This window comes from Stegastes partitus, unplaced genomic scaffold (genome assembly GCF_000690725.1).
Source record: "Stegastes partitus isolate 25-593 unplaced genomic scaffold, Stegastes_partitus-1.0.2 Scaffold862, whole genome shotgun sequence".
NCBI classification, from domain to species: domain Eukaryota; kingdom Metazoa; phylum Chordata; class Actinopteri; family Pomacentridae; genus Stegastes; species Stegastes partitus.
The window spans coordinates 1-17542 of NW_007578593.1; the positions used below are offsets into that span (position 1 = coordinate 1).

The 17542-nt window shown below is 40.9% G+C and overlaps 1 protein-coding gene across 2 annotated transcripts; it reads right to left on the minus strand.

The window, feature by feature from the left end:
- Nucleotides 1-347: 347 nt before the first annotated feature.
- hs2st1b (heparan sulfate 2-O-sulfotransferase 1b) lies at nt 348-15004 on the minus strand. Of its 2 annotated transcripts, XM_008293167.1 has the most exons (8): nt 14918-15004; nt 14444-14679; nt 9296-9537; nt 4444-4529; nt 3955-4093; nt 3764-3861; nt 2645-2802; nt 348-1436 (listed from the first exon to the last, which is right to left on the minus strand). In XM_008293167.1, exons 2-8 carry the CDS (start codon nt 14565-14567, stop codon nt 1210-1212), a joined length of 1074 nt encoding a protein of 357 aa, XP_008291389.1. In that variant the 5' UTR covers nt 14568-14679; nt 14918-15004; the 3' UTR covers nt 348-1209. The 2 variants fall into 2 exon arrangements, with proteins under 2 accessions (XP_008291389.1, XP_008291388.1); XM_008293166.1 differs by having other exon boundaries at nt 14444-15004.
- Between the last annotated feature and the right edge of the window lie 2538 nt (nt 15005-17542).

Here is a 17542-nt window from a genome sequence, read left to right on the forward strand (position 1 = left end):
ACAGTGGAAATAGTGCGATGCATGTCGTAGAAATCACCTGAGGAAAGTATTTCACAAAGAAAAGTCATTTTGAGTTTTGGCGTGAAATAAAAAAGTCATGCTATAGGGCTGCTGCTATAGCTCACCACCTGGTTGAGCTGGTGGTGAGCTATAGCAGCAGCTGCATTCAGGGGTTTTGAGGGTTTGATCAACTATTTGTAGTTCAGTGAACATACAATGAAAACTGTTTCTCTAGCGAGTCCTCAAACTTTAAGAAAAGGCAAAAAATCTCATCCAATACATTCAACAGACACATGTTAGAAAATTGCAGCTAGAAAATGAGAAGAAACGACGTCAAGCCATTTGCATTTATGTATTCATGTTTAGACTTTTAATGAGTGAAACACAACAGAAAGCAAGTGGAACGCTAAAACAAGAAGGAGTGCGACTGTGGGATTACTGCAAAATGAATACTAAGAAAATGCTCTATACATTATATTCAAGGCACTGTCAGTCTCCGTCTAAAAGAACCCTGTACTCACACATTCTGGTCCGTCTGGGTTAGTACCTTCCTCCTCCAGCTCGTGGTCCGTTTGCAGACTAAAAACAGCAGCTGTCTGTTGTATCAAACAAACACATCGCTATCTCTCTGATAAAATATTGATATGATGTGTTAAAAGTGTAAAAATTGAGAACATCTCAGTGGCATAGAAAATTACTTGTCACGCACCAAATGATGCAAAGATCCGATCTATTTTCTTTTGCTACCATTTGGTCCAAAAACACGTTAAAACAGCATTTACTCGATATCCTGCAATCTGTAAACAAGTATTGGTGCAATTAATAGAAATACATAAATCAGATAAACTTATTTCCTTTTCCCTGGAAATTACATTTAAATACGTCTTTCCTGCTTTTATTTTGATGGTCCATCCAAAAACCCAACCACAGGTCATAAGAAATCAAAGGCTTTATGAGTTTGGATTTTGAGATGAGCCGTAGTAACTATCTTAGAAATTCTGTCTCACAGTTCAGGTTTAGTTTTCTCTTTTTAAAAAAATGGACACATTCCTCATAGAAATTGCACTGTACAGTCTAAAAGGGTGTTTTCTTAAGTCCCAACATGATCCCAATAAATCCAGCATCACTTAGTGTCTCTTGTTCGCCCAGTGTTTACGACGTCTATTAGAGTCCCTGTGCAGCTTTTGTCACAGTCGTCCGGCTGCACTTTCAGTTCACTTTAGGGTAGATCTTTTCATAGAAGAAGCTCTGGGCCAGGACATAAAGTTCTCCGTCCTTTTCTCTGACGGCGTGGGCACGGACAAACTGAAACTGTTCGAGGGCAAACTCGTAAAACTCATTTTCGATTTTCCAGATGTTGGACTGCTGCAGCTTGGTGATGGTCTCTTTGGTGGGGGTCTTCTTCTCCGTGGTCTTTCGCAGGTGGGACTTCTTTCCTGGACGAAAACAAAAAGGTTTAATGAGTCAGTCAGTGTGATAAACACAAAGTTAATACTCTGCTGAACTGGTTTCTGATCACTGCAGTGTAAATGAGATGCTAACCGCAGTACAAAGACGGGATATTGGACCATATTCACAGTGAACAATGAACTGAATGGTTAAAATGAATGAAACACTTTGGACATTTTACTTTTGCTGCTGAAATTCTTGACCACTGACATTTGGAATTTGAAGAACAGATACAGTAAACACCAGGTTCTTGAATTGTTAATTACATAGAAAAAAAATAATCTATTTAAATTGCGCCTCAACAGTTGCTCCAACAAAATCCCAAGTATTAAACGCAGCAAACGAGCTGCAATCTTCCAGTTTTTTACGTGATGATGCAGAGTTCATTAACATTACAGTCAACAGTTAGACAGCAAGGAGGTGCACTTGTCTTTTCAATCCTTATGGGCGGTCTGCAAACACACCTGTAACTTCATTTCATTACACAGGAAGAGACTCCGCCTAGTGGTACAACCAGGTACTACAGCTAATCTACAATACATTTTCTGACATGCATGTCCTCTGGCTTATTGGTTCATAACTTTGATCGATTAAACAATTAACCATAAATAATCCATTTACAAACGATCATTAATGCTCCAACAGCTCTTCACTTAAACACTTTGGAGAAGCAGAATGAATGCTGTGAAATGACGCGTGTTGTGTCGCTACTGTAATGGAAAAATATTGCATCTGCATGAAGAATGTCAAAGCAAGTTTCACTAAGTTTCATTAAAGCTGAGTGGAAAGGTTACAGGCCCAATGAGAGAGAATGTGTTCTCATAACATCTAGGTAAAAGATTAGTGACCGTACAGAAGGAAGAAGAAGTTGTGCATGGGAAGAAGATTATAGGAAACACAGCCTTGTTGCATCCCACTTTTTGATGTCTGATCCAATGTGTTTAGTCTTCTCATGTCTGTGGATGAGTACACCCTGTACCCCCAGCTGTTGTTTTTGAGCATGGGATTGTTATACTACCATTGGAGTAAAGACCACGCCTGCACATGTATAAGAATACTACGCTGCCTGCACTCATGTGTACTCTCCTGCAGACTGCTTGCATTCTGTATGACCTGTACCTTCAAAGGTTTGAATAAAACAAGACAAAGACAACTCGGACTACTGGACTATCATAGAAAATCTCCACAACACTACCTGTTCTGTAGAGGTCCGTGGCTCCCTTGAAGAAGCGTGGGAGTGCCGCCTCCAGGATCATGATGAAGTCCTCCAGCTCCTCAGTTACACCGACTAACAGGTACTCATTCACCAGGTTGTATTTAGCCTGTTCCAGGGCCCATCTACTGCCTGCGTTCCTGCACAAAACAACACACATCTGAGATCAGACGAGTGACTACTGACCAGAGGGGCTTGTGCTGTTGCCGGGATGAAGGAAGGTCGACTTTCGAATAATTAACTCCAACAAAAAAGAAAACATATTTGTACTAGAGAGGAAAACAAACAGTCAAAAACGTGTGATACCTGAGTCAGTATCAACACATTAGCATCATGTTTTAGGGGGGGGTGTAAAATCCATTTCTTATACTTAATAACTTAGAAACATGTGAAATATAACATAGCAATGACTAAATGGTTGAAATAGTTAGCTAAAGGCAACAAAGAAACTATTAAAACAGCTCAACTAGTTTCCTAAAAGATGACTAGTTGAAATAAAGTTAGCTAAAAGTAACTGACAAACACGGTGAAGAAATGAAAGTACAGGACTTTATTCTCTGTATAAACAGCTGTTTGCAATCCTTATTCCCTTTTGTCTCCTGCTAGTTTGTGGCTCCAGTTAGAACCTTAAATCCATAACACCGGCATGACAGGTAGTTTTTTGTAGAGAAAATCTTGTGATTCTGCAGAGTTTAACTCTAAAATCTGCAAAAACTGTCTTACCTCAGACAAAGCCTCCAGCAGTACAGACTGTATGAATGACTGAGAGCAGCAATGCCAGAAATTCTACCTTGTAGCTGGAAATTTACTGCATCAAATTTACACCATATCAGCAAATATTCAGGTTCCCTGTTCTGTCACTAACCTGTAAACTCCTGTAATGTGAGCCTGGTCTAAGCTAGCAGCTTAAAATGAGAGTTTGGTTCAAACAGGGTGGACGGAGGAAGCCTGGCACAACTACGTGACAGAGCTGAGAGTCGGTGAGATGTGGGTGAGATGTGGGTGAGACGTGGGTGAGACGTGGGTGAGACGTGGGTGAGACGTGGGTGAGACATGGGTGAGACATGGGTGAGACGTGGGTGAGAGGCGGAGTCCACTCACCAGCACTCTGAATGGTGGCCGCAGAAGAAGGGGATCTGCAGCCAGAGCTTCTCCGGAGCACAGTCAGACCCTCCCGATGACACACACTCATCAAAGGTCTGAAACACAACACAAGTATCTGTGATCCCTCCGTCCACACAAACAAAACTGAAGTTTTACCGAAATAAAACCAATGAGCTGCAAATACGGACCTTCTTGTCCCCTTGTTTCCTTCGTCGAAGTCCTGGTCTGTAGTCGTCTCCGAACCGGAGGAAGTAGTAGTAGGACACGAGGCGCTCGATGGGATCCCGCACCACGTTGATGTACATCGGCTTTCCTCTCACACTGTATCTGAACACAAAAAGAGATATTCTTTAAAGCAACGCCCTACATACAGCTGCCTCCTATAAAGAGCGATTCACAACGTTCACTGCAGCTTTTCCATCAGCGGAACGGTGGCAGCATCAGGGACAAGCGAGAGTGAAAGTTAACAGGATCTCTCTCACTGAGAAACACTTAGAGCATTAGGATAATTACCTGTGATCACCGAGATGATAGTGTCAGGGGAGATAAGGACAACAATGCCATTAATCAACACTAAAGCACATGTTAGCAATCAATACATGACCTCCCTTTATCTGCTCTGCTGTTTGTAACTAATCTGGATATTAATGGTATTACAGGAAATGAAGGGGCCTTACTTAGAGAAGTCCAGATAAGCTACGTGGCCGTGGTAGAAGCCGGGCTTCATCTCTCTCCACGAGGTGACGTTCCTGACAAAGCGCACCTGGAGACAAAGATAATGGAAACTAATTATGGAGCTGCAGGGAAAGAGCAACAACAAAATGTGTACGCTGTGTTGTGCTTTATTTAGGAGCAAACTTTACTTCGTTTCTGTGTAGACTAAAGATATAAGAGAAAAGAAATCACCAGAATGACACCATTTATCAGAGTCAGAACTTGTAAAAACGGAAAGAATCGTCATATTTTCATCTTTCTGAGCGTCTCTGAAGTACTCATCTGGGACATAAAGGTTCACCAGAAATCGTGATATTTCATCAAAATCTAATTATTTCCCTTGTCTCATTTGGGAAAAATAAGAAAAAACAAACAAAACAATACAGTTTGCTCTGAACACATCCTGTAAAGAACAAAAAATTCAGAGCTTGAGTTGAGCTGGTTGTCACACAAACATTTTCACATTCATGCAAGAGATTTATTTACAATCAAATCTCAGGATGACAGTTGATTACTTGGTGTCAAAAACTGAATTCTCTCCCGACACATTTTCACTCACTGTGGCCTCATTTTCACTGCAGGATAAAGTCCTGCATATCACACAAATCTGGTGACTTTTCGACTGTGTTCCCTCTAGGGATGGTAATGAGTAATCACTAATCGATTACTGCTGTTAATGATTTAACTGATTATATTAACTGAGAAGAAAACGAAGGAGGGCTACAGCCTGGAAAAAAAGTCAGGATTTAAAAACAAACAGTCCTGTCCATCAAAGCCCACCAGACAATCACACACTTCACAAGACAATAAAGCCAAAAGTCTAGCCCACTGCTGCACCAAATCCTGCCCTCATTGTGGACTTTGTTGGGTATTTAAGCTATCTTACTTAAAAGTGAAAGCACCCTATTGTCTCCAGTCACAGTCTGCACTTCTACATCCTGAAAACAGAGCCAAGAGGAGGTGCATAAGTCTAGTTTCCTCTCAGACCACTTGAGTTAGAAAATGTTCCAAAAGAATACTACCTACCCCAACTTTAACGTCCACCACAAAAGCTAAAGCAGAATGAAATCAACAAAACCTGAAAGTCAACTCTGGATAGTTGGACTGAACCAATGCAGAAGTTTGCGTCATTATCGTCTAGTCCTTCCCTGCTCCGTCGTATAAAACCTAAATCACCGTAATTTACAATCCGCTTTGTTGTTTTTTTGCTGGATCAGAATAAAGATCAGCATCACTTGTTAGCTTTGACACAAACACACTGTAGTCTGAGTCAAAACATCACAAGTCAAACATTTTCTCCTGCTTGTAGTTTGTCTGGATGGATGAAAAAGTGAATGTTTCTGTAGTAAAATGAGCTGTGGGCTGTGATGTGACTGCAGACTGAATCTTCTCCTCTCATCTCTGTTTGATGGTGTTCAGAGGAGGCACAGTGTGTGAGGCGCTGCTGCTGCTGCTGCTGCTGCTGTGAGATGGCAGACAGGATATTATTACCTTTAGCACGAGCAGCCAGAAATAATACTGCAGCTTTGGGGCGTTTACACGATGTGACCCGGTGCTGCAGCGACAGCAACAGGAATGTGTTCGGTTTTACAAGTGTGGAGACACTAAGTAGAGAACGACACGAAACATCAACAGGTTTCATCGTGTTACAGGTGGAGACAAACACACTGTAGACATGGAAGTTATTTAAACTTTCATCTCTACAGTCATTCATCAGCTTTTTTCTTTGTAGTACGTGATGGTAAACACATGTCACCTCTTACCAAAACTGCTCATCAAGGCGGTACTATAACGGTACTCCTATTAGGTCTTCAACCAGTGGTTCTCAAACTGGGGGTCGGGACCCCAAGATCATTTCAGGGGGTCCCAAAATCATTGTAAAAAGAATTGTATATATTCAAATAAGTGTGTCTTAGGGCTGTCAAAATTAAAGTGTATACTTCTTCCCACTCCTTTTTTGAACTTGTTAACATTATGATTTGATGATGCGGTATTATTATTTTTTGCTCTTTTTTAAAATAATTTTCTTTTGTTTTTATATATTTTTTTCCCTTTCATTTGTTTGAAATAAATTCAATTCATTCATTCATTCAAAAGAAAATGAATGTGTTACTGTAAAGACATTAATCTGTGGAATTAACACATTAATTTGTGACCAACACAGTTATTACTCATGAGATATTAAAAATTCAAACTGGGGGGGTCACAAACACAAACCTGTTATCTTGGGGGAATTCAATCTTTAAAAAATCCCCAAAATGAAACCATTTATCTGAATCACAAACTATGAAACTGGAAACAATTGTTCGATCTTAAACCTTCAAACAGACCTTGAGCTGTTCATCTATGACGTGCTGCTCCATCAGAGAGTTTAACTAAACTTACAATGTGATATTTCAACTAAATTACTTAACATCACAGCTCATTAAAAAATAAAATAAAAATAATTTTTTATTTTTTTTACCAAATCTGGTGCAAACATTTTATTTTTTGGCAAACTTTTGAACGCGACGTAGAATAAACGGATTCTGATGAAATCCCAACTTTAAACTCAGATTTGGTTCATTTTCTGACAGAACCAAAAGCAACACAAGATTAGTTCAAGGACTGTAGGAAAGTTGATGATTCTTTCTGTTTTAACAGTTTGATGATAGGTGACCTTTCAAACCAGCCAGTGGGTTTTGGGTTACTCAGAAATGTACCAGATTTCTCTTTGAAGTCACTCAAACGCTGCATACTGTGGACAAGAAACGACTCCGAGTTGATTACTTTAATACAAATCAGATTTTTTAAATTAGCATGTTTATAATGAACTTAGATGAACCATCAAAGCCAGCAGAGAAGTTTTAGCTTCACACTTGTACAAAGTGATGCTACATTATTTTTTTTTTACGCCCATCTTGTTTAGAAAAACATTATTGGATTTGTCAGTAGACAAAAGTGCCTCTCCTCCGTGTTACACTGACTTTATGACTGCAGTTTATCTTCCCTTCCATCTATTGTACCTGTAATCTTACTACCCTTCAATAAATAACAACCTCCTTCCTGGTAAAGTGGGGCATCCTGGCAGTTATGACATCTTAATGAGTTTGACTGCGGAAACTGTAGCCTTAAAAAATGCAGTATCCAACAGCAACCAGACTGGCTCATGTCTTTATAACAGCTCTGCTTGTGGTTTTCAGTGTGACGCCTCGATCAGTGAGGATTAGAAAGAGAAAAGTGATGCAGCAAAAGCAGAATGAAGATCAATGAGCTAATCAGACGAGTCAGTTGTTGTTATAAAGTACATGACCTTGAACTTACCAAGCATACATCACCTCTCTCTGTTGCTGTATCACATTTGATCTTAATTCCAAATACACTCTCAAGTGAGGACTGTAATAACTCTGAACCCCCAAAAACCCACCAGTGGCTTTGAAAGCTCAAGAAATCTGCACTCGTCTCCTCTTTTCGGCTTTTTTGAACTTTTCGGCTGAACTGCAGGTTGTGTTTACACAGAGCAGAGAGGAGACAAATACGGAAACAAATAAAAATGTAAGTTATAAAATATGTACGAGGTGTGTCAGAAAAGTTCCAGGACTGGTGTCATGAAAGATATACTTCCAACCCAAACTACTAACGAGGAGTTTTCCCCTACAGACGATCAACCAGCACGTCTACAAAGAGATCCTGCTTCGTTCAAGAAGAGGTGAGAGGACAAGTGGCAGGACAAGTGGTGGCTGCTTCACCATGACAACGTTCCTGCTCATAACGCCCTGAGCATCCCACAGTTCCTGGCTGAGAAGAACATCTCCGTGCTGGAGCAACCTCCCTACTCACCCCACCTGGCTCTGTGGGATTGTTTCCTCTTCCCCAAGCTCAAGGGGGTCATCAAGGGGACATGTTTAGAAGACGTGGACGACATCAAGATGGCTGTGACGACGGAGCTGCAGAGGATCCAGAAGAATCCTTCCAGGAGTGCATGGCGGCGTGAAGAGAAGGCTGGGGAAGTGTGTTAGACTCCAGGGGGATTACTTGGAAGGGGAAAACTTGTAGTTTGGATTTGAAATATATCTTTTGTGACACCAGTCCTGGAAGTTTTCCGACACATCTCATGTACAGTATGACATGAAAATATGTATAATATGTAGAGCCACTGTTGTTCTAAAGTTTGTAACACATTTGTTCCTTAAAAAAATGTACATGTTGATTTGGTCATTTGGGTTTTTTTGTGGAAAATAAATAATTTTTTTAAAATGTACCTTTCGTTTTTTTCTTATTTTTTTGATTTATGGCATTATAACTGTGTCAAACTGCACAAAAGACATTTTTGAGTTCATCCTTCAAGCCATGGTCTTTCTGTGTCCACAGTGAAAATGAGCCCACAGTGAGTAAAGATGTGTCAGGAGCAGAAAACACAAAGAAACTGTTTTGGATGGTTAACATAATAAGAAATACTCACTAACTAAAATACATTTTTGACACCAAGTAATAAACTAAGGTACTGTCAGCCTGAGATTTGATCGTAAATAAATCTCTTGAATGAATGTGAAAATGTTTGTGTGGAAACCAGCTCCACTCAGGCCACAGGAACCAACTATTTTTAATTCCAGATTTTCAGCAGCGCCGATCAAAGCTCCTAAAGCCTGTCACAAGCAGAGCATTTGTTGTACCATCAAAGGACTCTTCTGTCTTTGCTCCTGTGTTGTACTCAGTGCTGTATTATTAGCATCAGGGTGAGAGGTGCAGCTTTGACGAGAGCTTATTTTTGGCTGGAAACCTGTGAAAGAAGCAAAATGTTTGTAGCTTCAGTCATAAAATGGGATCAGTTCTCACCTGGTCCTGTAGAGACATGACGGGGTTGTTTTTGGTCGTGTTGATGTGCAGGACGTGGAAGCGATTCTTCCCGCAGAGGTCGTAGGCGATGTTAGTGAAGGATGTGCTGGCTGTCTTGGGCACTCTGTTGTAGATGATGACCATGTCGTCTTTCTCAGCCAGTGGCGACGATTCCCGCCCGCCGCCCTCTTCGCTGTGGCGCTGCTCTACTTCGGCCACCTCGTGTCTGGCGATGGTACGTTCTGCACGGAACAGAAGACACAATATGTGACGTCACTGAGCAAAGACTGTTATGATATTTCTGTGTTGAACCAATTTTTAGACACTTAAACCCCCAAAAACGACTGCTGGTTTGAAAGGCATGTTGTCTTTACAAGAACTGACAAAATTACACCATTTATCAGCAGGAACTTTGGATTTTCATCTTACTGACATGGTTTGAACTCATCATCTGTGACCTACTGTTATGTTTGCTGGTAAACTAAACCAAACTAAAGCTTATATTTTTTTTCTTTAAAACCACTCTTAACTTTATACATAGTCCTGACAGTGAAGCACAGCGGTGGGAGTGTGTTGATAAAAGGTGACATATATAGAAGCACCATGCATGTCTATGGATATACCAAAATACTGGCCGACAACATGATTCCCAGTCTGCAGAAGTTTGGCAGAAGACGAGGATTCCAACATGGTAACGATCCAAAGCACACAAGAGTTTCTAAAAAACAACAAAGTGAAAACTGTAACTTGGCCAAGTATGACTCCTGAGTGGAATCCAGTGGAACACCTTTAGGGTGTGTTGAAGAGAAAGGCAAAGCAACACAACACCTCCAGCAAACAGCAGCTCAAAACACAGTCTGCAGAGGACTGATTCTGCCATCGAAAATAACGGTGGACATACAGAAAAAATAGGACTGCAAGGTGGTTCGGTGGTTAGCACCGTTGCCTCGCAACAAGAAGGTCGCTGGTTCGCGTCCTGGTGAGGACACCCAGGATCTTTCTGTGTGGAGTTTGCAGGTTCTCCCTGTGCAGCGTGGGTTCTCTCCGGCTTCCTCCCACAGTCCAAAAACATGCTGAGGTTAATTGATGATTCTAAATTGTCCGTAGGTTGTGTGCTTGGCTGTCTGTCTCTAAGAGGATTAAGCAGTGTATAGATGATGGATGGATGGATGGATGCAGAAAAAATAAGATCTGAATCTCAGTGGTAAAAGGACTGAGTCTCTACTGTGGAGCCTGTATTTTTAATACAGGAAATCTAAACAGCTCACTGTTAAATTTCACATCAGAGCAAATACCTGCTGTACAACTGAGAAACCATGAAATCACTGTAAGGCGACAGAATGTGGAATCATTTGACAAACGATGTGATGTTGCACACTGTACTCACTTGTGTTGTTACTGTACAATATGAAGTGAACACTGGCAGGTTGCAGACATGAGACTCCACACGAACGTGGCATAAGGCCAGCGAGGCTCGTTAGAAGGCTTAATTAATGAAAACAACACAGTCCTTCAAAACACAATAACATCGAAACAAGTCATCAGGCTTTGATGATAATATTGACAGGAGGCATAATTAAAAGTGTTTTCTCCCTCTTCTTTTCTCCACTGCAGTATTAATTAAAGCCAATTACAGGACGGCCTTGTGAGCGTCTCAGACCGGCTGCATGCTGCTCGGTGCAGCATCCTGCTGTCCGGCCACCACCTCAGCGGCTGACGCCATGAGGACGGACAAAGCTCAGGGGGGAGGCGGCCACGTGTCTGCAGGAAGGCCGTGCTCCTCCGTCTGAAGGCAGATGGATGACTCCTACACTTTGCCTAATCTCACAGATAAAACACAAAACGCATGTCTGTGCCTTCCTCAGTATCAGTTATTCATCTCAAATCAACAGGGGTCTGCTGCTGGACCGTCTCTGATTTGCTTGAAACTTTATCATACACTATGGACTAATGGTATCTGTGGAAACTGAAATTTGATAAATTCAGTATTTTCACTTTGAGCTATTTTTTCACACATAGAAATGTGAGGCCATGTTTGAACAAGAATATCTCAGGAACTATTAAAGATAAAAGCCTGAAATCTTCACAGATATTTGTCATCGTGTCACTGATTTGGAATCATTAATATTGGTAGATCAAACAATCTCTGATCGCGGGTGAGTTTAAACATGAAAACAAGTGAAAGTTTTTGATATATCAATAAATGAAGCTAAAATTCCTCAAACATCTTTATAAATATCCATATTTTTAAGGAAAAACTGGTGTGAGAAAAAAACACCAGTTGTGCTGCCAACATCAGACACTCATGTAAAGTTCATGCAACCTTAAATTTAATTGGGGCTGGATTTGGTTCAAACCTCCACGACGGCGTGTTGAGACACAGAAAGAGATTCAGTGAATCAGCTTCAGGCTGGAAACAATTAGGCAAATTACAGGAAGATGAACAGAAATTGTTCTAAATATGTGACAATGACCCGCACGCATTTCAACAGCTCATTAACATTAAGCTTTAATAAACTATGCAATGCAACAACATTTGCCTTTTTGTCTAGAAGGCGTCTGCTTAAAACTTCTTAACACAGAGGTTACTACGTCACCACAGTGCTGGTTCTGGCTGGTGGTCTCATGAGTGACATCTCAGTCAGCAGTCCACTCATGAGGTAGAAGAGAGGCTCAACATACAGCACAGTGCTAAATGTTCAGGTACTTTAAATGTGTAGATTCATGTCCATCACATAGTGCAATCAGGGAAGCGTCTGATCGCTCCCAGTTTTTTTCTGCAGCAGGACAACGAGCCCAAACATGCAGTCAGAGTGGTGAAGAACCGTCCTGAGTCCTGCAGCAGATGGTCTGGCCTCCACAGAGCGCTGATCTCAACAGAACTATTCAAAGCATCGTTTTTCTTCCTCACACTAATTTTAGTGGCCAAAACTTTTCCACAGGACTGCACATTGGTCTGAAAGTACATAAATTAGAAATAATTACTTTCTTCCTCGTCCTTTTTAACCTATTTGTGAGAATATTTGCTAAATGCAACAGAGATGAAAGTCCACAAAGAGAAATGAAGGAGAAAGGCGACAGAATAAGGCCTCCATTTACAGGTGCAAAGGATTTTCTCAAACTGCAATTCAGTGGACTTGATGCACCAATACACTGGACTTACTGCATATTAATGTGAAACCTCTGCAAGCCTGAACAGACATGTTGAGTGCTCTCATTTCTCACTTTTGAATGACATGTGTGGAATAAGGCACTGTGCAGCAAAGAATGATTCATTGTGGCCAAACCAAAGTATATTATTCATGTGCAGAATTCTGACCTGCAGGCACTCCAGCTCTCTGAAACGCTGCAACATGTGCCGTGAACGGCCTGCTCAATATGTACCGTGGTGACAATCAGACCTTTATCTGCCTGCCAGGACATGCTGAGACAGTTACAACTAAACCGAGGCTCAAAATAAATGGCAAACTGCCATTTAGGACAGACTCATAGAGAAGTTTAACGTTACCATCGTTCATCACTGAGTCTCAGTGTTAACTAGGGCTGCACGACTCATCGTTTCAGCATCAGGATGAAAACAACAGTCACATCGTTTCTCTGTGCACAGAGTTGTAGCTCTAGCTTCTACTGCAGCCTGCATGTGAAGCGTTCAGGGAACATCGGTAAATTGTAGCATTCATTGACTAATAGATCTTCAGCTGGTGAGATGTTTTGTGTACATTAAAAAAAAAAAAAAAAGTTGCTTAGCCTCCAGGAGATGCTCTGAATTTTGACAACGATTATGTGAAGATTGTTTCAAGTCTTATTTTAACACAGACTTGAATTTTAGCATGACTGTAGCACAACATGGAAGTTAAAAAGCAGCAGAGTGAAACAGCAAAGAGGGGAGAGAAGAGGGGGGAGGACCTGCAGCAAACTGTCGTGTGCGGGAGTCGAACTGACAACCACTGCGTCAGGGAACAGCACCCCCTGCTCATAGGTCACTCACTCAACCAGGTGAGCTTTAGGGGCGCTACAAAAGATATATTTCAAACCCAAACTACCAGTTTTCCCCTTCAGATGATCAACCAGCACGTCTACAAAGAGATCCTGCAGTGTTTGCTTCATTCAGAAGAGGTGAGAGTTGTGGCAGGACAAGTGGTGGCTGCTTCACCATGACAACACGCCTGCTCACAATGCCCTGAGAAGAACATCTCCGTGCTGTAGCAACCTCCCTACTTACCCCACCTGGCTCCGTGGGATTTGTTCCTCTTCCCCAAGCTCAAGGGGGTCATCAAGGGGACCTGTTTCGAAGACGTGGACGACATCAAGATGGCTGTGACGACGGAGCTGCAGAGGATCCTGGAAGAATCCTTCCAGGAGTGCATGGCGGCGTGAAGAGAAGGCTGGGGAAGTGTGTTAGACTCCAGGGGGATAATTTGGAAGGGCAAAACTGGTAGTTTGGATTTGAAATCTATCTTTTGTGACACCAGTCCTGGAAGCTTTCTGATACACTTCGTATATGACATGAAAACCAAATACCTTAATGTCAGTTTTTTCCAGCATCATGCAGCCCTGACAACGAACCAACATTTTCAGCTTGTTGATGTTGAACATCTTGTGACAAGATGAGATTTGATGCTCTGAAGACTTTTCCAGAATTTGAAAATTGCGGCCCAACCTACACCAACATCCTGTTCTTATAGCAAATTGTAGTATTGGAGCATAAAATCATAATATCAATATAAACACCAGCATTGTTCATTTATGCTAGAGTCATACTGAAAAGGGAAAATGATGGGGTCACTGTTTATTACCTTTACAGAACTTTACAGATTTCACAAACTAGTTAGTAACTTAGCACGAGGTCAAAGGTTGACTCTGCACCACGGTCTGCTCAGCTGTTACATGTACTCTGCTACATGTACTGCAGACTGCTGAGTGGATTGCAAATAACAGGAGCTGCTCAGCTGGTAAAACTATGAGAGGACACCATTTATGAACTACCCCAAGCATTTTGCCTTATGTTCTGTAAAAGCATATTCTCATATCCACTGATACACTGATCTGACTTCCAGCCAAAACTTAAACCATCATCGTTTTCACTTCCTGTTGCCCAACATTCTGCTCAGATGTCACCACAGTGATCAAGTCAAGCTGAGGTCTTACCGAGTTTGTCTCTGGCCTCGTCCAGTTTCTGGATCTGGTTCTCTATCAGCAGCATGGCCACTCCAAACGCCAGGACAGCCAGGAGCTGGATCTTCTGCGGCATCATGGTCCGTAAAAGCCCCATCAAACAACCAGATGGACCATACCGCGGCGACAGTCAGCTGAAGACTCTCAGATCCACCGCTGGTGTCTGATCCGGCTCAGGAATGTTCTCCGCTTATTCAAATTTGGACTAACTTGAAAGCAAATCAAAGTAAACGTGGTCAGCGTTAGCATTAGTAGAAGCAGAGCTCCTGCACGTTAACTTGTCGTTAGCAAAACAAACTAGCTGCCGTGCTAACAACATTAGAGACACGTAAAGCTCATGTCATTTTAATTCGGGCTGGAATTGGCTTAAACCTCCACGACGGTGTGTTGAGACATAGACAGAGGTTCAGAGAAACAGCTTCAGGCCGGAAACAAACGGAGTTCAACCTGCCGAGTTATGAGCTGAAGCTTGTTGCAGCAGGTACCATCACTGGAGGATTCTTCTTTTTCTTCTTCGTCTTCTTCTGCTGCTGCTGCTTCTGTTTCTTCTTCTGCTACTGCTTCTTCTTCGCTGATCACTGCAGTGTTAAAGCTGCATGTCGCCCCCTGCTGGACACAGCGGCGAAGCGCAGTAAACCGGAGAAAAAAGGTTTTAAGTTTTAAGACCAAGACTGTGTAGCAGATATTTAAACAGAGCCAGAGTTGCACATATTTTTTGATCAACGAATCCTTAATTAAAACAAACAAAAACAAACAAAAAAAGCCAACACACAATGTGTGTGTTCTTTGTGCCAGGCTAAATGTATTTAATATGTGTATTTTTATAATGCACATGAATAAATCATATGAACGATGTGTTTTGCTCCAATTTACTTCACAGTCATACACCAATATTAACTTGTCACTGGATCTGTGCTGCTCTCGCCTCCATTCTTTCCCTTTCAGAGCCATGTTTGTTAAGACTGTCGAATATTTAACTAATTATTTTAATTTCTGGGCTGGTTAGAAAATATTGTATTTATTATAGGCTATAATAGAATGATGAGAAATCTAAAAGAAAATAATCAAATGTACATGTTCATTTTACCCACTGACAATCGAAGCTGACGAGCATTTCTTTGGAGGCTGCACACAGACACACGTTTTATTTTTCTGTCCCATGTTTCAGCAACAGATGCTGATAAATTCAGGAGCTACCTGCTGTTTCACATTTCACCAGACAGTCAGTGCAGCTGAGGTGACTTACTGAATATACAGATTATTAACTATGGAGTTAAAAAAAACAACATCAATCTACCAGGAAAGTTCACTTAGTGCCAACTTATAAGTAATAAAAACATAATTTTATGCTCTTTAGAGATAGTTAGTAGTCACTAAATTGATTCACTGGCTGCACAAAAAGCTTAAACATTAATTTAATGCTGCTTTCTGTCTTTCATATCAAAGAGTTCAGAAAAAAACAGTATCTACTCACAAAATATACTTCAGACTAGTTGCAACTTTTCTGCTAATTTCAACTAATTAGCTTTAATAAATCAGTCTTTACTTAAATAACTGCTACAATGCTAAGCTAACCTAGTTCACTTATGACGGCTCTAGCACTTTATTTTTCTCCATTATGATGAGATTCACTGCTGCATTATTTTGCAATATAACAAACTCTCTTACTAAGAAGTAGGAGCATCAATAAATGTTTATATTTTAATTGATATAAAACTGTAAAAGTGGGTGAATTAGCTTTGGCCCTGATTATCTCACCAGCTAGATGCATAGCTGTTTGAGTTTTACTTTGTTTTGTAACAGAAAGTTTGCATTTCTGTGGTAACATTATGTTAATGTTATTTGTAAAATGACAAAAAAGTTATAGATTTTACAAGTTAGAAATCTAAAACAAAAAATCAACAAAGGAAAATGGGAGAAATACAAAAGTGTCATAACACAGTATTTAGAGCTAATAACTGAATTTATTCTTGAATCATCAGCATCTACTTAATTTGCACATTTAGTTGACCTTAAACATGCTCTTTTACACATTTCTACAGCTGTACAAAGCAGTTAAACACTCATTTATCTTCTTTTACCTGCTGCCCTTGAATAAATCTGTTTTTATGTGAGACACAGAGTAAAAGAGTCAGATTTCTTGTATGTATTCCCATATTTCGTCAATAAAGCTGATTCTGTTTTAATCTTTTAATTTCTTTTCATCTATCACCTGCTCTCAGGAATCTCATATCTTTATCTCTAATATCAGTAAAATGTCTTCTTAGTTTTACAGCAAACCACTGACACATACAGAGTCTAAGGCCTCTTTCTAAATAAAGACCAAATGACTGAAATGTTGTGAGAGGATTTCAGAGGACTTGTACAGCTGTTGTAACTTCACATTTAGAGCCGTTTAAAGTGTCACAGTTACAGAAGTTCATGAAGCTCATGTGAATATAGTTTCGGCTCATTGTACAGAAATTGTACTGATAATAATGTGAGCGGAAGTTTGAGTCTGTTGATTTACCTGACCGCGGTGACGTTTTCCATCTCGTGACAGAGCCGATCCGAAGGTCAAACAGAAGTCTGTAATCTGCTGCGAGCTCCGCTGAATGCAGGTGTGCTGCTCTCAGATAAGTCTGCTTCCTCGTCCACTGTGAGGAGGGAAGTGTGTGCAGATACCAAACTGTGTTATCGGAGAGCTGAGGATGTGTCGGGGAACCAGGAGTTCTCTTCTTCAGTTTGTTCTGTGTACCAGATCCTGATAGATTCTGCTTTCATGAACACAGCGAGGTCAAACAGTGCAGGAGGTCATTTGATGCAAACCTGAAGTCTGCAGCACATTAATGGAAGAAGAAGGCAAAAGAAACTAAGTACATTTACTCCAGTACTGGACTCACAGTGAGTACAGAAGCAAATACTGTCAGTTTTACTTTTAAGGAGTGATTATGGTGCACAGTCATCATGGTCATGTGCACACAACATGAGAGCAGCAACTGTCATGAGTCAGTGAGTTGTGTGAAGCTCACCATCAACATCAGGATGTGTGTTAAATACAGTTTTGTAACCACTTGTAGGTGCATGTTTAGA

Coding starts and splice junctions, on each gene's coding strand:
- hs2st1b (XM_008293167.1), bottom strand. CDS start 14,567: ATGGGGCTTTTACGGACCATGATGCCGCAGAAGATCCAGCTCCTGGCT. Junction 4,094..4,443: donor GCTTATCTGGACTTCTCTAA/GTAAGGCCCCTT, acceptor TTTTGTGTTCAG/ATACAGTGTGAGAGGAAAGC. Junction 2,803..3,763: donor GGCCACCATTCAGAGTGCTG/GTGAGTGGACTC, acceptor TGTTTTGTGCAG/GAACGCAGGCAGTAGATGGG.